General features: G+C 39.3%; 1 protein-coding gene across 1 annotated transcript in view; it reads left to right on the top strand.

The window, feature by feature from the left end:
- Positions 1 to 22,948, top strand: part of b4galnt4a (beta-1,4-N-acetyl-galactosaminyl transferase 4a) — a 125,001-nt gene extending 102,053 nt beyond the window's left edge. The window contains exons 8-20 of the mRNA XM_060887182.1: positions 1,325 to 1,403; positions 8,848 to 8,914; positions 13,144 to 13,287; positions 13,413 to 13,522; positions 14,466 to 14,566; positions 14,769 to 14,842; positions 15,488 to 16,751; positions 16,864 to 17,222; positions 17,584 to 17,737; positions 17,832 to 17,904; positions 18,048 to 18,201; positions 19,831 to 19,957; positions 20,114 to 22,948. Coding sequence (XP_060743165.1) covers positions 1,325 to 1,403; positions 8,848 to 8,914; positions 13,144 to 13,287; positions 13,413 to 13,522; positions 14,466 to 14,566; positions 14,769 to 14,842; positions 15,488 to 16,751; positions 16,864 to 17,222; positions 17,584 to 17,737; positions 17,832 to 17,904; positions 18,048 to 18,201; positions 19,831 to 19,957; positions 20,114 to 20,228 — 2,821 coding nt within the window. The 3' untranslated portion in view covers positions 20,229 to 22,948. The remainder of the gene's footprint in view (positions 1 to 1,324; positions 1,404 to 8,847; positions 8,915 to 13,143; positions 13,288 to 13,412; positions 13,523 to 14,465; positions 14,567 to 14,768; positions 14,843 to 15,487; positions 16,752 to 16,863; positions 17,223 to 17,583; positions 17,738 to 17,831; positions 17,905 to 18,047; positions 18,202 to 19,830; positions 19,958 to 20,113) is intronic.
- Positions 22,949 to 25,288: the final 2,340 nt, after the last annotated feature.

Genomic DNA, 25,288 nt, shown 5'->3' with positions numbered 1-25,288 from the left:
CCCGACCTCCTCAGTTGGGATATGCAAAAAAAAAAAAAAAAACCAGAAGAATTCTACTGTGCTGTAATGTATATGTTTTGATAATAAAGGCTTTCATGCCCCCAAATCAATTACATTTTACTGTCACCATTTTGTTTTCTTCTAGAAAGGAAGTGTGTGTATGTCGTGTATGGAAATATAGTGACTTCTAGAATTATTGGTGCCCTTCATGCCAGTGAATGAATATTATCTAGATTTTTCTGCAAAATATTGGTTTCAATATACAGTATTTAGTACACTTCCAATTAATTATTCATAACACTTGCACTTATAACAGCATTGAGGTTTTTTGTTTTTTTTTTTTTTTTTTTTTTTATTTCAATCTCCTTTATTTTCTTAGGTTGATGTAATCTTCAATTCAGACCACCGGGTTTCACTAGTGTTCATATCTGGAGACTGAACTGTCTTTGAACCTCCTTGCAGAGGCAACCAGGTTTGGGGCTGAATTTTCCAAAAACAATATTTGTGCCTTAATGTGCACAAGAGCCCCCGAACTAACAGCCCCAAAACACTGGTTCATCTCCATATATAACAGTAGCTATCAGGAGCTTTTCCATGAATGCAGTCCCTTTTTTTTTTGCTTCCAAACAGCTTATTGTAATGAAAGTAGCCTTTAATAATTAATTTTGAAACTTGACATCCACAAGAGTTAATTAACTGTGCAATAATAAATGATTGATTTTTTACACTTTTTCCCTTCCTTCACCATTCTCCACACTGTATTAAGGAATTAGTGTGCCAGACAAATTGTCAGAAGTTTCAGATTCGAATGATTTGTTGTGGCTTATCTTTTTTCTCCATAAATTAAATATTTTTTGAATCCATCTGTGTAAGTCAACCACCAGCTCTTTTGTGAAGAATATGTTTATTTATTTATTTATTTTTGTAAAGTAATGGATAAAAAATGGATTTTACATGTGTGTATAACCTCATATTTGTACCCCAGGTACAAACAGCAAACAGCTCCAGAGTTCCTGGGAGTAAAAAAATCTGATTTTTTAAATGATCATTTCATATATATATATTTTTTTTATGTTAAAATATGAAATAATAAGTATAACCCATTTGCACAGATTATTGGAATTACACAGATACTTTATTTAGGCAGAAAAATGCTGTTAATTATTCATTTAGAATTATAGAGCATTTCTAAAAAATAAATTTTTGTTCATGGTACCAATAATACCAGAGTACATTTATAAACCAAGTCAAATAAAATGTTAAATAGATACTACATGCCAATGTGAACTGACTGAGATGTTTTGTTCCCTCTGTTTCTGCTTAGTCTCATCGCTTCTAGAAGGTACTACTTTGAGATTCTGCACAAGCAGGATGACAAGGGCTCCGATCATGTGGAGGTTGGGGTGAGTCACTGTGTCTGAAATATATTTTGTCACAGAGCAATTCTTAATTGTGGCAACCCCCTCAAGTCTCAAAGTAATACTGAAGAAGGTTTATGGTGGAGCGCTATTGAATGAACAGGGCTTCTGGGCCTACTGTTAAATTTTACTAACTTATTCTGTAGAAGATTGTGTCCATCAGCACTCTTCTCACCCTTGTGAGTTATGTCGTGTATGTTTTGTGTGTGTGTGTGTGTGTGTGTGTGTGTGTGTGTGTGTGTGTATATATATATATATATATATATATATATATATATATATATATATATATATATATATACAGACAGACAGACAGACAGACAGACAGACAGACAGACAGACAGACAGATAGATAGATAGATAGATAGATAGATAGATAGATAGATAGATAGACAGACAGATAGACAGATAAATAATTTCGACACAGATATTACTTTTTTGTGTGTGAGAATAAAGTCAGAAAGGTTTCACCATCTAGCCCCAAAATGTTGGGATGTAGAGGCGGCACAGCAAGATGATTGAAGCAAGCAATTTCAAGGTCGATATTTCCAGAAGTGCCACATTCAATCTCAAGACCTTCACTTTCACAGTTATGATACTCACAACTGCTGTCCTCCTAGATCTGTATCTAACATCCTGGAATCAAATTTCCAGTTGTTTCAGTCTATATGAAACGAGAAGTGGAAATGAGCCGATTGGCATGAGCAAGCAGTGGCACTTGCCGACTGGCGCCTCTGAGAAAATATTAATGAAACCGTGAAACCCGAGTAACAAATCACAGAGTGTGTGACCTGTGTGAGTTCTTGTTCCCTGCTGCATCAGGATTTAGATCCTTTTGCTGAGCAGATTTACTGTGAGTCTATTTGCAATCGTGCTCACGCATGTAGGTGATAAAGCACAAAGATTCAGGGTTCGTTTACAACCTGAAAAAAAAGACGACGCATAATAAGGCCAAATGCCTGGGCTGCTCCAGCGTGATGAATCTGAGCAGCCGTGCCCTTTCAGAGACAGGGAGATTCTGCAACCTCGTCCTCCAATTGATTTTTTTCCTGCATAGGAAATAGAAAATGGAGAGAGGAACGAGTGGATTTTGGACAAGTAAATGGAAATAGAAAAGCACTTCATTTATCCTTTGCATGCAAGAATTGTTGAGAACCATTCTCTAGAGGACGAGAGAAATGTGTATAAAAGGGGAGACAGGCATTGCGTCTATGGATATTACTGTGAAAATGAGTGCAGCATTTTAAGTGAGAGAGACAGTGCTATATTGTACTTTTGCACCAGGGGTAAGAGTGTCTGACACCACATTTACACCTGCTCATTTTTGCTGATAATATTGTAACCACTTGCATTTACGCTCACAGTCACATGCGTCTCAATAGAACCAGACTGTACAGTTGTGTCCAAAAATTTACTTAAATCTAGACTCAATTTTTCATATTTTCATGTTAACATACATTTCAATTAGGATTTTTTTGCTTGTGCTCCCTCATGTATTTTCAGTTTGTTGTGTTTAATTGATATAGTTACAACTTTGGAGGACTTAATTAGCATTACTGACCTGCTGTTAGTCCCAGTTATGTCTAGGTTTATACATTCTGTCTGATGACTTGCAATGCTACTTCATGATGCCAACTAATGTAATTTCCTGAAACATATAAACTAGCACTTATTTTTTCTCTGTTTGCTTTAAGTAATAAAAAAATGAAAATTATAATTGGGATTGCTTGTGGTACTTTTAATTGTTTGGTCTTGTTATCAGACTTAGACCACGTTCACACTGCAGGTAAAAGTGGCCCAAATCTGATTTTTTTGGGGTCAAGTGACCAGGTCAGACTTCTTCAGGAGTAGTGTGAACACTCAAATCTGGCCCAGATCTGATTTTTTCAAATCAGATCTGGACCACTTCCATATGTGGTCCTGAATCAGACCCAAATCTGATCTTTTCCAATGTGGCCGCAGTGTGAACAGCCAAGGCGGATTTGATGCGACTTTTACGTCAATCTACATCGACATTCGTCACAATTATGCGCCGGCGAAAACCTTTTTCAGATCTGATCAAATCAGATCTGAGCAAAATATCCGAATTGAGCATTAAGACTTGCAGTGTGAACGTGGCCTTATAGAAGGTCTAATGTTAGCTCCTGACTGAGTTGCTTAAATTTTCCCAAGATATCAAGGACACAAAGTTACTGTATCTAAATGTAGGGCCTTTACAGCCTACTGACAATTTCTGACAATCAGCCAGATGGAAGCTTATAGAGTTTGTAAAGGGACATTCAACTTGGTGTATGTTTATTTATGACCCACTTGTGAATTAAACCTGAAATAAATCTGTCTTTAGCTGTCTCTTATGTGAACTGTAGCGCTTATAGGTGACCTACGATGTCATAACAAATACAGTTTAACAGCAAGGAACAGCAGTTAATACCGTACCCTTAAAAAGAGCCAATGTGCTGCATTTTGCTATTTTTTAAGGCTAGTCCCTTTGCCTTATGGAATTGGTTTCATACTGCAGAATCTCAGTGGAGGCAGTAGGTTATCTGGGTATTTCTCTAATACTGTTTTATGAACACTAAAAATTCTGAAATACTAGTCTTTGGTGTACTGTTTTGTACTAAACAGTATAGTTATAGGGATATTCAGACGTAGCTTATGTTTCTGTTTAAATTCAGTGTTTGGTTTTGTGTATATTCAAGGAGAAATAAGTCCCATATCTTCATTGAACTAGGGTGTAAATGGGTGTAAATGGGTAACCTGGGTGTAAATGGGTTCCAAGTGTTTGTGTCCACCCAGCCATGTCCCTCTATCTAGTCACTTTATCTTCTTTCTCATTTCTTTGTGCTTTTGTCTCAGCTGATGACTTCATTATTAAGGAGCTAAAACAGCAGGCACTCCCTCACAGCCACTCCTCATCTCACACGCTACACTGAATTCACATAGTCTGCATCTGTATGTTTATTAATGTGTGTTTGTGTCTACTCTGTTTACTCATTTATTCATCCATCTGTTTATTTGCTAATTAGCTTCAGTTGGCGCTGAGAGGTAAGCTCTTCGGACATGACGCTCACTTGCAGACATTTGCTGGCTGCGCTTGAGGAAATCATCAGCATTGTGAGGGAAATCACATTACAAGCCAAAAATAACAGCCACAGTGCTTCTTCACAAGCCTGACAGCAAGGACAGAGTCCACAGCACAGAAACAGAGAGCGAAGCACTAAAATAACTCTAATACTGCATTATTTCTTGTATGTAATCGCAGACATTGACTCTCAAATACTTCATGTCAGGGATAACATGACAATGTTCTATACCAAACGAATAAAAAAAACAAGAAGAGCATTGAAATGCCATTTTATTACACATTTCCAGCTCAGTTTTTAATATCAGGAGAACAATTCTATGCCTCTTTGTGTGCCTTTCTCTTTCCTCACTAGAGAAGGTCTCCCATGGCAACACATCACTGTTTGGTGTGCTGTGATTGGTGGGTATGAAGTCAAGAGCCGTGACAAAACACACACTCAACACTGGGAGTGTTCTAGTGAACAGGACCCAAAGAGGCATGTCAGGATGAAGCTAAAAAGGAGCATGACTACTTTAGGTTCACTTCAGATAAATAGTGTTCTCTCAGGCTCAATTGGTGCTACAAAGTAAAATCCAGCTCCTGTGCAAATGGAAAAGATTGCATTGATACAATCGCAATACATTTTATTGCTTCAACCACTATTCTGTAAAGATTTGGTCATATCATCGAATATTTGAGAATCTATTTGGTATAAACCCAGATTCAGCTGTTGTTTCTAATGCATTATTGAGTGGTTTGATGGATTTTCTGTGGCATTAAAGCGGTTTGCGACTGACAGATTTTACACCATTGGAGGCAATGCTTTTTGAGGAGTGCGTTGTCTTGTGATTTGCACTTGACAGACAGAAGGCATCCATTTGAAAAGAGCAACCCTATCACACCGTCACAAATCCCCCCTGTCAGATAGAACAAATGATGAAATACAACAGACTGCCTTTGCCACTCTGTTTCTCTTTTGTTTGATTTTATTCTTTTACTCATGGTGTAGATATTTTGGCTATTGCTGAGAAAAGGTTTAGGCCAATAACTGATCATTGTATAGCTCGTACAGACCAACTGTCGGGATAGATCTTGAATTTCAGCACAAATACAGAGAATACACAAACCCACAACCCCACATTCATTTTCTACATTGACTGACGAGGAAATTTATCATAAACAAAAGTGGTAAACACAAGTTTCACAAAAAAAAAAAAGGTAAAGTTAAAATACCTTTGTAAAGTTAAAATAACTATAAAAGAAATGTGCATTTGTGTGAACAGGTTAATGTGACAGCACAGTGGCTTGTCATTTCAGCCTTATATACAATTCATATTTGCACAATATGGTGTTTCAGCATATATAACTAGCATATATAATATAGGCTTATATATAAGTGTTCTTTAAACTGATTTAGGGGTGCAGAGCGTAGGGTGGCTGAAATATAATACCGTCACTGTAGCTGGCTTTTTATAAAGTTTTATGGATGCATGTGAATGTGTTTGTCTCTGAAATAGTGAAGGCTTATTATGCTACAAAAACATATATACATCAGAATAGTGAAAATATGAGGTTATTGGTTTGAGTATTTCAGAAACTGCTGACCTTCTGTGTTTGATGCACAACAGTCTCTAGACTTTATGCAGAATGGTGCAAAGGGAAAAATATCCATTAAGCAGCAGCTCTGCATGACGATTCTACGGTAACTTAAATAGCCAAACTTTAGAAACTGTGTTGGTCAGAACAGTGCTGCTTTGAGGTGGATGAGCTACAACAGCAGAAGATCACTCCGGATTCCACTTTAGTCAGCCAGGAACAGGAATCTGAGGCTACATTGGACAGGCTTAAAGAGTGGTAAAGCCCAGATGATGATCCCTCAATGTTGTTTGTTTGTTACTGAAATACACAATCCAGCCTATATGGCACCAACTTCATCTTTTCCACCATTCTGATGTATATAGTTTATTTTGTAAGGTTTTGTACTGAGTCTACTTTGGTAGTATTTATTATTTTTTTTACTTTTGTTTTATTCTTCTGGCACTAACGACCATGCCAATGTTAAAGCCATGGAGATCACACTTGTTCCTCATTTTGATGTTTGATGTGATCAATAACTCAAGCTCTTGAGCTATATATGCATGACTATGCACTTTATGACATAATTGGCTGAATGGAAAACTGCATGTAACAAAAATATGTTAGGATATTAATAGGAAAACAATCAAAGTTCAAATTTGAAATGTGTAGCGATTGTGTGTTTGTTAACCTGCCTCTACAGGTTTCATCACATTTCCTGCTGGATTTTTGCTATTTTTTTCAGTCTATACCCCAGGTCATATAGTATGTTATTCTTAAAACCTTTATTTCCACTGTTGGATTTGGTATTTCTAAACACTTTTATATCATTTTTATACCCGTCCCTGTTATAAGTCACTACATTTTTGTTTAAAAGTCTTTGTGATGTGTTTTTTTATTCCATTTGGATTCCATTAGCTACTTAAGAGTTTAAACTTTGAGTTTTATGCCTTAAGGCAAAATATCTTGACTGTATTAAGTCATTAGATACATTAGTGAACCACATACGTTTACTACAATCTGTTTTGTACAGTACATAATCTATAAAGCAGTCATTTGTATATTTTTATTTATTTCCTTTCCTTTATTTGATGGAACAGTCACTTAGTCAATCTCAGTGGGTGGGATTAGCAATGTGGAATTTATTAATTAAAGCTCTCTTACCTGCTCTTGTATTGATGTTCACCAGAGGCTTTTTATTCTTAAGCTTGAAACAGAGATCTGCTACAGAGATTACGTACTAATTATGCCCGCAAACTGATTTTTTTAGTTTCCACTGAAATTGCCCGATAACCTTTCCTGGAAATAAACCTGGCTGATTGGTTATTTATTTAAGGAATAAGACACCTGGAGAGAAGCGTTTCCTTACAGAAAGCGTCATCAATGATTATATGGTTTTATTTTTAATGAACAGGTTTAAAATCATGTGGAGTGTCTGCCATTAAAGCTGCCTGTGATTGAGCTGTTTCTATAGAAACACTAATGTATTAGAATTAGTGCATTAATGTAGACCTGTGATTTCAATTCCTAGCCAGCACTTTTGTAAGAACTGCTGGTTAAATAGAAGTCGTAATTTAATCCAAACCTTTTGACCGATCAGAATAGAAAATTCAACAAAAGATGTTTTGTCTTCTTTGCTTTTAAGCAGGTAAATAAAACAAGTTAAGTAACATAAATGCCTTTTACTTTATAGTCTACAAGACAAAATGTCTGCAAATAAATATTTCAGACAAGCTGTTTGGATAAAGCTTGTAACTAACCCACTGTTTTAAAGGCAGGCTCAGATAGCTCTTCAGCCTTCTTATGAGGAAGCTAGCAGCTCTAGAGAGGAAGCAGTGATTGATGGTGTTGATAGTGTGTACTGAAGTGCCCTGCATGTATAGTGGTGTCCCAGCACACATCAGCTCGGTCTCTGTCCTGCATCCTGCAGTCTGCCTTCAGGTTCACCTTCAAATATGTCCCCGTTAGAGAACATTCCAACATTCACAATAAAACTCAACAAACTGCAGGAAATGGATTTGTGTAGTCTTACAGAATATGATTTGTGTACATATATACTGTTTAGGCTTATATTCTGTGTGTGTGTGTGTGTGTGAGTGTGGGTGTGGGTGTGGGTGTGTGGGTGGGTGGGTGTGTTTCATCTCAGTTCGGAGTGTGGAAAATGCCTTGTCACCTCTCATTAGTTGAAGGATAACAAGAAGCGATGTGGTAATTTCTTGATCGTCTTTAAAAGACTTGTAGCCTGTCAGTTGTGGGGTTGCCACAAAGCCGTGTGTGGCGCGTGTGTGTGATGACTGAGACGTTGTGTGTCTGACACACATATGAAGGTGACCTTGCATGCTGAAAGTAAGATAAATGAAGGATAATGTGGATGTCTTGTCCTCTTGGTACCCAGACTCACCTTTTCATGTGAAAATGTCTTATTCTGAAGTTTCTTTCTCTCTCTCTCTCTCTCTCTCTCTCTCTCTCTCGCTCTCTCTCTCTTTCTCTCTCTCCCCCCTCCCCCCTCTCTCTCCCTCTCCCTCTCCCTCTCCCTCTCTCTCTCTCCCTCTCCCTCACTCTCTCCCTCTCCCTCTCCCACTCTCTCTTCTCTCTCTCTCTCTCTCTCTCTTTGTCTCTCTCTGTCTTTCTTTCTCTTTCTCTCTTTGTCTCTCTCCCTCTCTCTCTCCTCTCTCTCTCTCTCTCTCTCTCTCTCTCTCTCTCTCTCTCTCTCTCTCTCTCTCTCTCTCTCTCTCTCTCTCTCTCTCTCTCTCTCTCTCTCTCTCTCTCTCTCTCTTCTCTACACTACAGTGGCGACCTTTCCTGCCAGGGCTAAAATATGAGGTCCTAGATTCTGCATATATCTCCTTGTACACAGGTAAGCTCCTCTGCATATACACACACAAACTGTACACACACATACACACTGTACACACATTTTTCCACACACCACTTGAGCTGTCATCCCATCTCAGTCACATGACTCCCTGCGACTGCTCACTGGTCATGACTTTCAGCTCTGTGCTAGCTGTTAAGTGCTCGAGCAACTGCCACTGCATGTTCTCATGATGCTAATAGATCCCATTTCTCTCTTTTAACAGGATTCTTCTCTTAGGCAGGGTTTGATTTCACAGCAGATGCCATCAGTGGTTAGGGACTTGCAAGGTGGTGGTGTCATAATTCCTACTTTAATGTTAACAATGTGGGGAAAGTAGCATTCACTTACTATGTTATTAAATCTCAGCTGTGCAGTTTAAACCTTCTACTAGTGCAGTAATGTAGGCTGTAATTAAAATAGCAAGCTTATATTAATGTGCTAGTTCCAGATATGTTTTTGTTTCTATAGTAACAGTTCAAAGAAAAATGTGCGGTCACTGATATATTAAGGTTTTCTATAAGGAGACGTTTATTAACATTTATGGAAAGAAGCTTGTGTCAAAAAGTGTCACTGAAAGTGAGTCAGTGTATTGAGAGGTTTTCAGTTAACAGAAGCATGTAATCTATTACATAACCTTTTTACTTAGGCTCACTTCCTCTCACTTCAAACCCCAACATTAGCAAGCCGTTATTTTAGTTTGTACATTATCTAGTTTTTTCACCGTGACTGATTTAGGTGATGTTTGCTCTAAAGAAGACGTCTACATTTGTTGATCACTTGAGACAACGGCATGTGGTTGACATTGACTTTGTCTCTAAGGACTTTTGGGATTGTCTGCTTCACCATTACACATGTGTTCACGTCTATTCATGCCACAGTTTAAACATTCAAAAGGGGTTGAAATAAAAGACTATATCTACTAATGCATTTGTTGATTCTCTTGGGAAAGTATTTTTATAATACAATATTATTTTTTATTATAATTAGGGGCGGTGGTGGCTCAAGTGGTTAAGGCTCTGGGTTGTTGATCAGAAGATCAGGGTTAATGCCCCAGCTGCCAAGCTGACACTGCTTCTGCCCTGAACCCTCTGTGCTCCAGGGCCACTGTATCATGGCTGACCCTGTGCGCCGACCATGTAAAGAAAGAATTTCGCTGTGCTGTAATGGATATGTGACAATAATAAAGTCTTACTTCTATTTGAGGATTGTCTCTCGCTATCTTAGATTTGTAGGCTAGATTTGTTTGCACTTTTTTGGACATTAGTAGTTTCCCAAGGGTCATTAACTAATTTTTAGCAGTGGTGCTGCTTCCATCCCAAAATTCTACCCTAATGGGAGTCTGAAGATTTTAGTGTCTTCTAGATAGAGATCTCTAATTTTACAAACAGATGTGGCAGTAGAAAATGGTTTTGACACCTGCTGCGTGCAGTGTTTATTCGTTTTGATGTGTGTATCTGAAAAACGTTTAATTACTTCTAGCAATCATGAAATAATAGATGCGTCAGAAGAGTGTTTCTATTCATCGCTTCATCTCCATAATGTCTTCACTGTCTTCACTGGAGGCTCGTTAGAAGGAAAAATAAAGTCAATCATAAGGAAAGTGATTACCTCACTTTTGTTCTTATATTTATTCAGAAGCAAATGTCTAGTTTCTAGTTTCATTCTTTTTCCTGCTGAGAAGAATATTACAGAGGAAATGTTCATGGTTGTTGGATTTCTTCTTTTTTCTTTTTTCTTGTTTTCTGACAGCTAAAGGGATTTTCTTGAATAAACAATGAAGAAGTGATATTCCAACAAATTAGTCTAGAGAGTTTATTCACTGTAAACTCAAGACTTAAATGTCCAGAATTTGTTTTTGTAGGCAAATTTAATTGAGGCTTAATAGCAGTTAACTGAGATCTCATCAACAGACATCTCTTGTTATAGTACAATAACCCTGTTCACCTGTAGTGTATCTGCTTAAACCCAGAATTAAACTTCCTCAGGTGAATTATCATCAGGGACTTAAACAGACATCAATTTCTTTTCAAAAAACAGATCTCATCAGACCGCGTGTCATTCATGTCGTCGCTATGGGAACAAAACTCACTACCGACTGCTATGTATGTAATTCTTTCTTTTCTCACATTAATGTGTAAATTCTCTTCTGCCCATTACCCTGGGAAGCTTGATTGACTTGCACTAGTCTCTAAATATTGTGAGACTCTGAATTCATTCATTTTTCAGCTCGCCTTTTGTTTACGCCTCAATTCCCACAGTGGTTTATTGGAGGTAGGAGAAAAGGATTGTGGGACATAAGTTGCTTAGCAACCACAGCCAGCAGAAGCCCAAGTTTTCCAGTGATTTAACCATTTCCTTTCCAGAGTCACACAGCTTTGGAAATTTACACAAATATTTTATTTGTTAATTTTCATGCCAGGGACAGGAAAGTGCATGGTTCTTTGTGTGCATGGTTGTCCACTTTGATCGTGGTTTTAGCATTTATAAGCCAGTCAATTTGTCAACTGTGTCTTTTTCCAGGCTGCTTTATGGTGCCTTATCATGAATTCAAATATGTCTGTTATCATCAGTTAAAGCTATTCATTAACCCTGAATCCTCCAGATAGGAATAGGAGATTCTGTCATTATTCTAAATGATGCTTTTAATTGAATTACTGTAGGCAAGACGAATCTGCTGCTGCTTCTTCCTCATACAATAGATATGACTAACGTGTCGATGCACAATTTTAGCCTCTGTGTAAACAAACGAGTGGCTGATTAGCTCAGGAGAGAGGCTGTGACCTACACAAATATCTAAACCTCTCAACATCATCATTCAGCTTGCACCACTGAGTCAGGGAGACTGAAAACATTGTCTTTTCTGTTCACTGAGAGCCTGTGCTGCTGTAGTTTTACATCTAATTCAGTTTATGCAAGTTGCATCACAAATGTTTATGGTCTCTGTTAACGTTCTTAATATTCTGAGTTCAGGATAATAGCATCATAATAGTACCAGTATAATAACATCGCTTCAGAATGTGCACACCTTACAGAATAGAAAGTGATTTATTTTGTGAAACTCCATATAGACAGTAACCCTTCAAAGGTTTGAAAAGGGCAGTGATGGCTCAGATGGTTAAGACTCTGGATTACTGATCAGAAGGTTGGGGGTTAAAGCCCAAGTGCCTCCAAGCTGCCACTGTTGGGTCTGTAAGAAAATCTTATGCGCGTCACTGCTCCAGAGTGCTGTGTCACGGCTGACCCTGCGCTCAGACCTCATCATCCTACCAATATGGGATAAGCAAAAATAACATTTCACTGTGCTGTAATGTATATGTAACAAATAAATAAAGGCTTATTCTTCCTAACCTGAGCTCAGGATCAAACTGGGAACCCTGAATCCATAAACGAGCGCTACATTGCACACTACACAGCGTGCCACAGGCTATCATATGCTTAATAGTCTTCCAAATTAGAAGCAAGCTGCTGTTACATTGTTGAGATAAATCTTATCCCGACTTTTGTGTGCTGTCTGAATGGGTTATACTAATAGAGCTGATAGTCAAGTCAACAACTTGTCTTGCCTCAGCAAGCCTGATATTCCAATCACTATCTTTGCCAGTTCCACAGTTGGACTGATCACACTCGGTAAATAATGCTGAAGCATACAGTGCTCCTTTTGAATTCCCTTTGGATTAACTGATGTAGTCTTTCCATTTAATTACACACTCTAATTAGAAAGGAAAGTGTCACACACATAAATCAGAAGTCCTAAGAGAGCTGAAATTGATGAGGGATGGATGGATGGATGGATGGATGAATGGATGGATGGATGGACACGTGGCTGGGCTGATGGATGCTTATGATTAAAGCCCACTCTTTAAAGTGCTTGTTCAGCAAGCAACAGGTAATTGATGACTGTTTAACACCAACAGGCACTGAGGTGCAAATTATTAAATTAAATTGTGTACATGAGCCCTGGAAGTAAAACCGTTTGAAACTGAAATCTGGATAATCTGTCAGTTCCAGATGCGTCACCATAAAGCGGACAAAAACAATCAGCGCTTTCGGGCGTGTTGGTGATTCGCTCGAATGAAATGGTTGAATTAAAATCCTCCCTCATCTCTCCCAACGGATTGCACTGTGGCTGGTTTTCAAATGCCGGCACTTCATGGTTAACTGAATCTATCCGTTCATCGATAATCAACAAAAACATCTTTCCTATCTTCCCCTTTGTCTCTATGTGAAAGATGAGAACGGTTTGAAGATGAACAGCGTGGATCACATCCCTCAGACGCTGGCCAGTCACAGCCAACTCCCTGTGGAGAGTCAGACCAGCAGGCAGCATGGCGCCGACATGCTGAAACCTGACCCTCGTGACACCTTCTTCAGGAGTGAGCCTTTATCTGACGCTCTTTATCGCTTTTCCTGTCTGCTCTGTTACTTGTGCCCTGAACAGACTACATAAATGAGGTCTAACCATTATCTCCTCTCTGTTTCTACCTCCCTGTCCCTGCAGCTCCAATGATTGACCCTTCTCGGCTGGAGAACGTGCTGCCACCGTGTCTATACTCACCCACGTATGTGGTTAAAGACTTCCCCATTGCACGCTACCAAGGCCTGCAGTTTGTGAGTTCCTCATGTACACATGTACACACATAGACATGTATATTTTGGATTAATGAAAATAAGTGTATCAGAATAAAGAAATATTTGTGTGTGTAAGCAGTGTGGACAAGGCTGGATACAAACAGATGGTTGTAATGTTTTTCGATGGCAGTAAATAAAGGACCTTTACATGCACCTGTTGCAGTGAATTCTGAAGTGCTCGAGCAGATATTAAGTAGTGCTGCCCCCATCTGGTCAATACTCAGTAGTGCAGAAGAGATGAACTGCTGGTCCATGATTGGGGAGAAAAAAATATATGCTACCTTCACAAGCCTTCACCTGTTCATGCTAATTTTCCTACTCGGGTCAAATTCATTTATGCATTTTAGCAACCATTCTGTACATGCTTTTACAGCATGAAAATATTGTATTTGTCTAAAATTCCACTAGCGTCCACAAGCTAGCTGAACTGGGTAATATGAGTTATGGTGTCAAAATAAAAGAAACAATTAAAGAAACATTAAACATTTTTTAAATGAAATATGTATGTATTAACCTGCTGTCAATCATGTTTTATGTTCTTTCCTAAGAGAAAATGTGTAAACACGACCTACTTGTAATTATCATTGATTCTGTCAGCATTGCATATGTACCACATTAACTACAGTTTGAAATGATTTTTTTCATCCTTTTGATTTTCTTTGTTGATGTTTTCTCTTCTGCTAAAAATGTATCTGTATGTATATGAATGCATTCACTCCAGAAATGGTTAGAAATCTGCTGCAATCCATCACAGATATTCACTGAAGTATGGAATATGTTACAGTTTCTTTCTATTCTTACTTGATACATCAACGTCCTTAAAGGTGCTTTTCCATGAGGATGTGTTTCTAGCTTCTTTTTCTTTCCAGAAAACAGCATTTTAACTTTTGTAATAACGTGTTTGATTCTCCTCTTTCTGCAGGTGTATCTATCCTTCGTCTATCCCAATGATTTCACCCGCCTCACACACATGGAACGAGAGAACAAGTGTTTTTACCGGGAGTCGCCCATTTATCTGGAGAAGTATGTTTTTTTTTTTTTAAGAATGCTTAAGAAGCTAAATATATTTTAAAAATGCCAACACAACGCTAAGTATGTCTTGATTGTGCTTGAGTGTGTGAAAGCAGACTGTATTAAGAGCTGTAGGAAATGTGTTGGCTGAGTAATGCTGTCCTTCAAAGTTCAGGTCTATAATTTAATGATTTCTCATTTTGTGTTTTTTCAGGTTTGGCTTCTACAAATACATGAAAATGGATGAAGAGAAGGATGACAGGCCATTCTTTTTCCCCAATCCTGATGGTGTGTGTGTGTGTGTGTGTGTGTGTGTGTGTCTTGCAATGTACAGATCTTGTGGGAACATTTGGACAAAACTGCTTTTTTTAATGTAGTAGCACCAAAAGGTTTCCTTTTGGTAAATGATGTTAAGGTTAGGATTAGATTAAGATGTAGTCATAGCATTAATTAGCCAGACTAATGGCTCTTAGTGGAAAGTCCTCACAAACATTGTGTATGGGGTAGAGATCAAATATACCAAAATGTATAGAAATATCTGACAGATATAATTTTGTGGGAACAGCATTATGCATAGCATTAATTAGCCACATTAATGACTGTCAGTGAAAGGTCCTCACTAGGTTTGTGTGTGTGTGTGCGTGTGTGCCTGAACTTGTACCTGAGTCAACTCAGTGATCCGAAAACAAAATGAGTTTTATTAGATCAGTGTTTATTCAAGGTGTTTCATTAGTTAGGGCATAGCACGCTGATATAATGGCTTAGAGCCAGGAATAAAGGAGCAGAGATTGATTATGTTTTAGAGGAGAGCTGAACTGCCTGCAAGAACATTCAGTGATCCTTTATGGAAACTGGCCAGAGGAAAGGGCATTAATACACCTGAGCATCTGTATAGTTTTACAGCTCAGAATGGTTTTACTGTTGGTCTTACAGATTTTCTTGAAGAGGAGGAAGGTGTGGATCCTGAGGATGAAGAGGAGATTGTGGGCACTCCGCCATCTGAGGGGGTCACACGCCAAAGCCAGACAAGTCACCCCTCGAGGCCTTCTCATAAATCAGGGTCTGAGCCAACCAGGGTGGAAGAAGATTTGCAGCCAAAAAAGACAGTAGTGAGAGAGCCGAGGCATTATTTCCACAAGGACGAGCTGCTGCATAGGGATTGGAAGACAGGGGCGGAGCCAGAGGATCCTGATGGACAGCCTGAGATGGCTGAGATGGAGGAGGCTCAGAAAGAGAATGTAGTGCATGGTCGGTCTTTGTCTTGGATTCAGAAACACAAAGAAGGAGCAAAAAGAAAAGAACACGCTCCTAAATTTAGCCGATCGTCTCTCTTGTTCCCACAGAAATCCTCCCTCACAGCGCTCACCAACCGAGCTAAGCAGCTGCTGACCAACTCTGCCCATGCTGGCCACAAAGACAGTACTCATCGCGATAATGTTAAAACCCACCTGAATCCCAACAAGGAGCGTAAGAAAGACAATAAAATCTACATCACCAGACCCCGGCCTGGGAATGAGAAAAAAAATCCTGCCTCACAGCAGCCTCGAGAGGTATTCCCTGGAGTCTTTCTCTATCACAGTGGGAAAACAACCAAACTAATGAACCTTAATTCCAAGCCCAAGGTGAGGAAAAGCATTCTTGGGGCATCTCAGTTCCTCGCCAGACCCCCTCTTAGAGAAAACAGAGTCTTCCCTTTAAGCCCGAACTCCAGCCGTCAGAGTGCGGTTCGCCCGGCCTCCAGCAGGGCGGTGTCCACGAGTCACCCAGAAAAGAGCAAATTAGCAGTTTCTCCAGCTAGTTCCATTCTTCATCATGCTTCGCCTGTTACTCCTCCCTCATTTCGCAATCTATCTTTGGAAAACACTCTGCCTACAGAACCTCTGCGGTTCACTTCCTACCTCCGGACCACTGAGATCACTGAGACTCAGGTGAGTCGAGCAGACATGGAGACCGAGCAGGAGGAAGAGGGCGATCTATCAGAGTACAGCTACGAGGAGGTGGAGCCGCGGCCAGGTTGGGCCGAAGAGGCCATTAACTGGCAAAGGACGTTTTCTGTCAACAGTATGGACTTCGAGACTTTGCGCTCTGACTGGAATGATCTGAGGTGCAACGTCTCGGGCAACCTACAGCTTCCTGAGAGCGAGGTGGTGGATGTGCTAGCACAATACATGGAGAAACTGAATGAGCATAATGGAGGGTGAGGAAAACTTTAGTGTGTCTAGAGGTGCTTTCAGGTGTATAAAGGTTAAAGGTTTAAAAGGCATTATTCAACAATAATCTAAAACAAACTCACTTCCTCTTCTTTACAGAATCTACACACTCTTGCGAATTATAAATGTGGAGAAAAGGCGAGACTCGGCAAGGGGGAACCGCTACCTGGTTGAACTGGAGCTGATGGAGAGAGGCCGGAATGTAGTGCGTCTGTCTGAATACATCTACCTCTTACTGCACCGTGGCCGGATCGAGGATAGTCTGGAGACAAGCGATGGAGTGACTGGCTCGCCCCCCTCCGGCCTCGTCTCACCCAGACCCTCCGCCTCCTCTCAGCCACTCACACGTTCCGCCCGTGCTACCCTGCGACCCGGGACGGTCTACGCCAAACCACTGCTGTGTCAGCCGGTCATGCTGCAGTGGAAAAGAGATGTCATGGTGCACTTTGTGGTCCCTGGTGAGCAGTAGAATTCCCACCCAGATTTATAATGTTAGTCTGAAATACAGTGAAATATTTGTGTCCGATTATTAGTATACGGTATACATAATAGTTTGTCTGTAATTTTGTCTGTATGTCCTTCAAGTGTCCCAAATATACCAACAATATTATTCCAAGGTGTCTTGAAGTTGTATGATTTTGTGCATCCAAGGACAGAAAAACTTCAAACTGCATATATACTGTATATGATAAGCTTGTATGATGTGTGTAGTAAATTTAGTACTGTGTGTACATGTGTTACTTGTGAACATACTAATCTACTGTGCATACTTATTATATCATGATGATGATATGGTCCGTGTTTTTTCCGTCTTTGCAGTGAAGAATCAAGCTCGCTGGGTCCAACAGTTCATCAGTGACATGGAGCTCCTGCACCACGAGACCAAAGACGAGAACTTCAACATCATCATCGTGGATTTCCAGAGTGATGACATGGACATAGAGCAGACTCTGAGAGAGAGCTCAGTGCCGAGGTACATGCACATAGATTGTTTTTGTAGTCTAGTGTTTTTTATTTTATATGTTTATCCACATTAATCAAAGGCTTGTTGTTGGGCTGCAATGAAGATACGACTATCTGAGGAGGGAGGGGAATTTCGAACGCTCTGCTGGATTGCAGGTTGGAGTGGACACTATCGAGGTAAAAAAAACTACTTGACATGTTTATAAGTAAATTGTTTATAACTAAAATAGTAATAACAGTGTAACTCATAGTAAGATTGATTGCTTATGGTTTTGTGAGTGACTCTGTGTGTGTGTGTGTGTGTGTGTGTGTTCTCCCAGGACAGTCACAGTATTGTGTTTCTGTGTGACCTGCATATTCACTTTCCCCTCAACATCCTGGAGAGCATCAGGAAGCACTGTGTGGAGGGCAGGCTAGCCTTCGCTCCCATCGTCATGAGGCTGGGCTGTGGAAGCTCGCCGCAAGAGCCCGATGGTAACATGCACACACGCGCACACACACACACACACACACACACACACACATACACACACACACACACAGTCACACATACACCCACACACAAACACACACACACACACACACACACACACACAAGCTCACCGCAAGAGCTCGATGGTAACATGCACACACACACACACACACACACACATACACACAGTCACACACACACACACACACATCCACACACACACACACACACACACACACACATACATACACAGTCACACACACATATATACACAGTCACACACACACACACACACACACACACACACACACACACACACACACACACAAGCTCACCGCAAGAGCTCGATGGTAACATGCACACACACACACACACACACACACACACACACACACACACACACACACACACACACACATACATACACAGTCACACACACATATATACACACACGCACAAGCTCGCTGCAAGAGCCCGATGCACATGCACACACACATACATAAATACATACATACACACTTTCTTTCTTCAGCATGCAGATTGTTGCCTGGACAGACACAAGTACTGCTGAGAAGATTTACTGTTGTATGTTCTGTTAAAGCAAAATAAACAGTATGTAATGTGTTACCAACACTTTTGTTATTTACTAGCCAGAAGTTCTTTAGCTAAAACACTAAAAAGATAAAAGTGATAAACATTCCCCGACCCGAATAAATCAACACAGTATAATTCTCCAGACAATTAGTGATCAGATACATGTTGTATGTATTCACCAAGGAAAAGACAGAACTCCATCATTCCTGAATCCCTTTTTCCCTCTTTTATTTATTTTTTTGTTTGTACTCTGTCCTATCTATTCTCTCTCTCTCTCTCTCTCTCTCTCTCTCTCTCTCTCTCTCTCTCTCTCTCTCTCTCTCTCTCAGCATAGGGGGTATTTCATTTCATCAGTACAAATACATACACTTTTAGTGTCCTATTGCAGCACCTCTGCAACTTCGGCTGTGGTTTAACAGAAGGAAGTAGCTGAATATATTGATTTTGAAAGGCCTAGTATTTATCATCAAAAACAGAATTTCCCTAAAATTATATGTCGACCTTTGTTACGAAACATCCAGATCTGTACTAATTTTACACGAGCAACGCCGATGTCCTTTCTTGTGAGTGTGTGGTGACTGGCACGTGTGTGTGCGCGTGTGTGTGTGCACGTGTGTGTGTGTGCGCGTGTGTGTGTGTGTTTGCACATACACTGATATACTTCTGATATAAAACTTTACTACACAGCCAAGAGAAACCAAGCCAAGTGGGTGAGACTGTGGTGTTTTTGGTGGTAAAAACAATAAAGGTTAGGGTTAAGGTTAGGGTTCTTACAGTTACAATTCTTTATTTATTCCATAAACATGCGCAGTAAAGTTTTGAGGGTTTTCTCTGGAAGCGAGGATTTATTCTTTTTTTTTTTCTTTTTTTTGCTGGGAATATTGGTTTAATATCCAGCTCAGTGTGTCCGGTTTTGTAATTAACTGAAGGAAAGAATCTACATTGTTCTCCTGCATAAGAGATGCAATTTTTGCTCTAAAACAAGATTAAGTTTAGAAATTACAGCCAGTTCACTTCATGTTCCTTCTTCTTGACAGGATACTGGGAGGTGAATGGCTTTGGCTTGTTTGGAATTTATAAATCTGACTTTGACAAAATCGGCGGCATGAACACTGAGGAGTTTAAAGACCGCTGGGGAGGAGAAGACTGGGAGCTGCTGGACAGGTGAATAGTAGTGAAATCGAAAGAAATCTGATTTTACACTTTGTATAATGGTAAAATTCTATTAGCTGTGTAATGCTGATTTCACTCTTTTTTTTCACCTCTTAACCACTAAATTGATTCAGTGATGCCTTTCCTCCCTATTTTTTTTTTCCCCAGAGTGTTACAGAATGGCCTGGAGGTGGAGAGACTGAGATTACGAAACTTCTTCCACTACTATCACTCTAAAAGAGGCATGTGGAACTCCCAGATAAAGAAGAGCTCAAAAGGCTAAGCCTCAGCTCATATATTTATATCTAATGAAGGAAAAAGACTTCATTTAAACAAATGGGCTGTCCTGAGCAGTCACATGACCTCTGACGCTTATAAACCATACAGGAGGGATACACATGGACAAGACCTGGCTACCTTCGTGTACGCAATTCAGTCCAACACAGGATCGCTCACTCACTGGACTCTTCTTTGTGCGTTATGTGTGTGTGTGTGTGTGTGTGTGTGTGTGTGTGTGTGTGTATGAGAGATTGTTTGTTAGGACAGGATTTTTTTATACTTGAAGTAACAGTGCTTGGAAATTTTTACTATAATTGACGATAAGTGTGCAGCTAAACTGAGCTGCAAAAAGAAAGCGGTCTGCGCAGTGACTAGTGCAAAAACACCGTAATGATATCGAGTTAGATTTCAGGAGAAAATTTTAGACAAAGTGGCTTGACGTGTGCCTCATCATGCTGTTAGATATGAAGGTAATTGTGTAGAAGCTGTGGGTAGATATGTCCTCTGTGAGTATAAGAGGTTTTTTTAATGCTACAGCACTGATTCCTGTTGAAGTGCAGGGTAATATTAATGTATTCATCGATCTTGATCTGTATACATGTCCTAATTTCTGCCAACTGCAGCTAACTCTGAATTGCTGATAGAAATGAATGAGTGTGTATGTAGTGGACAGTTTGGTGCTGCTGAACAGTTAATGGTTAGACAAATCACCACTGTGTTCATATTTGAGGAGTGTGTCAGCCTGGTGCATGCTCATATTCCCTTTTATCATGTTCTGACATGGTATCACATCAGTACATCGGGATCAGTTACCTTTCCATGTGCATGGAAATATATCCTGCAGAAAAAACACAAGGTTTCAGCGACAGAAAAAACGCTGCTGAAAGACATTAACTGAAAAAAAAAATGCAATAGTTTTAATAATAATGGTATGATGTGAGTTGTGAGAGTAGGAATCAGATCCATATTGGTACATTACAGTGGAACGGATTTTCATCCCACAAACCCCCACACTATGCCATCTACTGTAAAATGATAGAGGAAATAATTACTGTTCTGAGATATGTGTTTAAAGGAAGAATCAGTTCAGACATGGGATTTGATTGTCTAGTGGTTATTCGTGTTGGCCTCATGCTTGGAAGGTCGTGGGTTTGAATCCCAGGTCCACCAAGCTTCTACTGCTGGGCCCCTGTGCAAGGCTATTAACCCATAATTGCTCAGTTGTTTAAAAATAAGATAAAAATGTAAGTGGTTCTGAATAAGGATGTCTGCTGAATGCTGACAAAAATCATTGATGCCAATCCGGATAAGAAGACATGTTGCCTCTCAGTTCAGAAACTTCCCAATTATACACCAGTGTTCTGGTTTTTAAGCCTACGCAGCAAATGGATGTATACAAGCCATGAAAACACAGTATATGGGATGCACACACATACACACACTTTTTCTCTTCAAGTCTGGTTAGTCAGTTTTTGGGATGTGGAAGGAAACCGTAGTACCTACAGGACACAGACAAACACAGTAACCTGAGTTAAGACTTGAATTGGGATGTGGCATTTGGCAGACTTACTTATCCAGAGTGATTTGTAATCTCTATCAAAAACACATCCTTATGTTAGTTTATTAGATGAGGGACTAACAGTACCATCAGTCTGAGGAGGTTCTGAAAGTTAGTACATTATAAAAAAATAAGAAAAATAAAAAATAAAAAAAGGAAACTTCTCGCATAAGCCACTAGAGAGCGCCATATTCATTTTGAATTCACTTTCCACACGCTGTCATGCTGTCCACCACATATACAGTCATTGATAATACTGCACTAGTGTAGTTGGCTAACCGAGTTTCCTTCACCTAAATACACTGTATAAGTTAGAAATCCTGCTGATCATTCGAACTGGACCTCAGAGATTGAAACTGCTGAAAATCTGAGAGCATTTCAGGGTTTTGTTTTTTGTTTGTTTTGTTTTGTTTTTTTGGGTCTGTGTGCATTAGAAGAGAAAGCTCTTGTATAGATCTAGATTGTTTTACAGTGAGCTGTGGTTGTAGTCTAAAGGATTTCCAGTAGGCAAATTCTGTCTTCTCATTGGCTGACGGTGTCAAGCTGGATTTAATGTGTTTTAATGACATGTGAACTGATATATAATGAGCGGAAATTTAATTAACTGTCGTAACGTTTAAAGAAGAGGAACGTGTGTCTGAGATCACTTGATCACAAGAAAAATCACTTGAATTGTCTGCCGGCTGTATGCAAAGATGACACTGATACAGTAAACCCAGAGATGTTATGAGCTTTGAGTCTAAAGCAGTATTTACACTGACAGGAATGACCCAGCTAATAGAGATGTGTGGAACCTTTCAGCACATTTCCCACTTCATTCCATACAATACAGTTCCGTTAAACTCTGTTGACATGCTGGTGTATTCAAAACGGTCTGCTGCTTGTTGGCAAAAGGACGGTGCTTATTATGTCTAAGGCCGTCACAACGGCTTGTTTAAAATACATCAACACTTTCTATGTGCCCTACCTTAACGAACGAATCCTGCAGACTCGACCTGTTTTAGAAATCGAGACCGAATCATTTTGAATTCAAACAGGGATCTATATTTCAAAAGTAATTTCTGTGAAATTGTTGTGTAGATAAATTTAAGAATGTATTGTATTATTTTTATTTTCAGCCTTTTGGTTATTTTTTTGGAAGAATAAAGTTTTATGCTGAACTCTCATATTGACTGAAATGTATAGACCTTCAGAAAACAAGATCTCAAAGTAAGTTCTCTTCACCCATATTTATGGAGTTCAACCCTGTGATCTTTGTAAGTGGATATGCCCCATTAGATTAGGATTACAAATGCTTTAGAGTTTCCATAATGGTTCTGAACATCTGACTTAATCGGAGTAATTAATCTGTCCTCCCTCAAAGAACTTAAAAAACCTTTCTAGAGGAATAGTACAACTTTGTTCATGCTTTATATTCGGCAGCAGTGAATTAGTCACACATCATTTACTAGTGCTGGCAGGAGCTGCTTTCTTCATAAATATCTGACACAAAGTTGGTTAGAATAGTTAAAACTCTTCAAGTTAAAAATACTCTTTGCTCTGAAAACAACATGGAATACAGTTATGCTGAGCAAATGATAAAGCCCACTTCAGACTGAAAACCAGATACAAATTAGGAACACAACTTATACAACAGGGAGCGTTTAATTATTTTGCCAGCACAGTTTGCGTCAAGCTTGTCGTCTTAGACAGACGCGTCACTTCGAATCAATATAAAGTTCTTCTGACTCATTGTCATTATCCTGTGATGAAACATGTCTCAGACAGGATGGCCCCGCCCCCAATCACAGGGCCCAAGGATTCACGTAGTAGTTGAATGAGGATGAAATAATGTAAATCATATGCTGTGACCTTCATAGCCACATTCAGTTCAGCTGAACATCTATGGAAGATTTTAGACATACTGTATGTGCATCAATAAAACACCAAATTCTCTTAGGAATACATGACATTTCAAAATACAAAACATTTCAGTACACAAAATAATACAAAATATGCAAATACACAATAATTCACAATTAGTCAAGGACAATAAATACACAAAAAATGGATTGGAAGTATTAAATAGTGTAGCAGCAATATAATAATAAACATAATTACAAAAAAAATTCTACTATGAAAATCTATATTTTATAGATTGCATTTTAACCATTTATAATTAATATCATTTTATATATAATATAAAACTCTTCTAAATTGCTATATTTGGTCATGGGGTCTTTATGGAATGATATGACACTTGACAGTGACTTCCTTGGTGTTTATACACACACATTCAGTTCAGTTACTAGAAATTTCTATAATAATAAAATGCATCCTGAGACTGGTTCACTAGGTAACAGATTAAGAGTAGTATCAGTTAAGAGTACAATCAGTACAGTAAGAATAACACACAGACAAGTTCTAATTTAAGTATTTTAGGAAGAGGTTGGTGTCATTTGAAGATGCCAGTGACTCAGCTGTTAGGGGAAGTTCATCCCACAACCTCGTGCCAGAAGAGAGAAGAGTCTTGATGCATGCCTTCCTGGTACCCTGAGAGATGCTGGGATCAGTTGAGCAGTGCTGGAGGATCGGAGTGAGTGTGTTGCACTGCGGCTGTGATAAGTGCTTTGAGGTAAGTGGATGCTGTTGTCCTTTTGATTTTGTAGGCAAGCATTACAGTGTTTTAAACCTGGTGCAGGCAGCTACAGAAAGGCAGTGGAGGGAGTGTAAGCATGGGTAAGCATGGGCAGTAAAGGTGGTGAACTGAATTAGCAGACCGAGCATTGTATAAACATGACAACACACCTGCATAGAGCAAAGACCTTCAGTGGCAGTAGAGTATTTTATGGAGTCTGGAGTGAGTGTGACTATGATGTCAACCTCCTTTGTTTGTTTCCATATGCTGGTGTGTAATAAAGTTGATGTAACACTTAAGACATAGTGTAATGTTAGATTGGGCTACAGCAAGAACCGCCCATGCTTACCCTGGCTTTATGACTGTGAAATAGAAACTCTGAACTAGTTAAGGCATGTCCATATCAGCTGCCAGTTTTTGTTTTGCCTAGTTGTAACTGGTCTGTATCTTCTTCTGTGTGAAAAAAAAAACTTAAAATAAATGGATGCCACTTTAAATGAATTTAATACCTATGTAATTACAGATGAATTAGACATATTGAAAGGAAACTTGAATTTCTTGACAGATTTAATAGGGTTCGCTCTCTCTCTCTCTCTCTCTCTCACACACACACTCTCTCTCTCTCTCTCTCTCTCACACACACACACACTCTCTCTCTCTCTCTCTCTCTCACACACACACACACACACTCTCTCTCTCTGCTCATTCTAGTAACAACAATCAGTACTTATTTATCATTAATATTTATCATTTCATAGGGGAATGAAATACTTGTTCATCTTCTTAGAGAAATCCTGCCACAGCCACAACTTAATATACAACAGAATTCAGAATGTAGAAAAGCCGTACATCTATTTATTTTTTTTCTTTCATGGGTGTAACGGTGTGG

This window comes from Tachysurus vachellii, chromosome 14, assembly GCF_030014155.1.
Source record: "Tachysurus vachellii isolate PV-2020 chromosome 14, HZAU_Pvac_v1, whole genome shotgun sequence".
NCBI lineage: Eukaryota > Metazoa > Chordata > Actinopteri > Siluriformes > Bagridae > Tachysurus > Tachysurus vachellii.
Note: the sequence above shows the minus strand (reverse complement) of the source record. Positions and strands in the feature narration are given on the sequence as shown.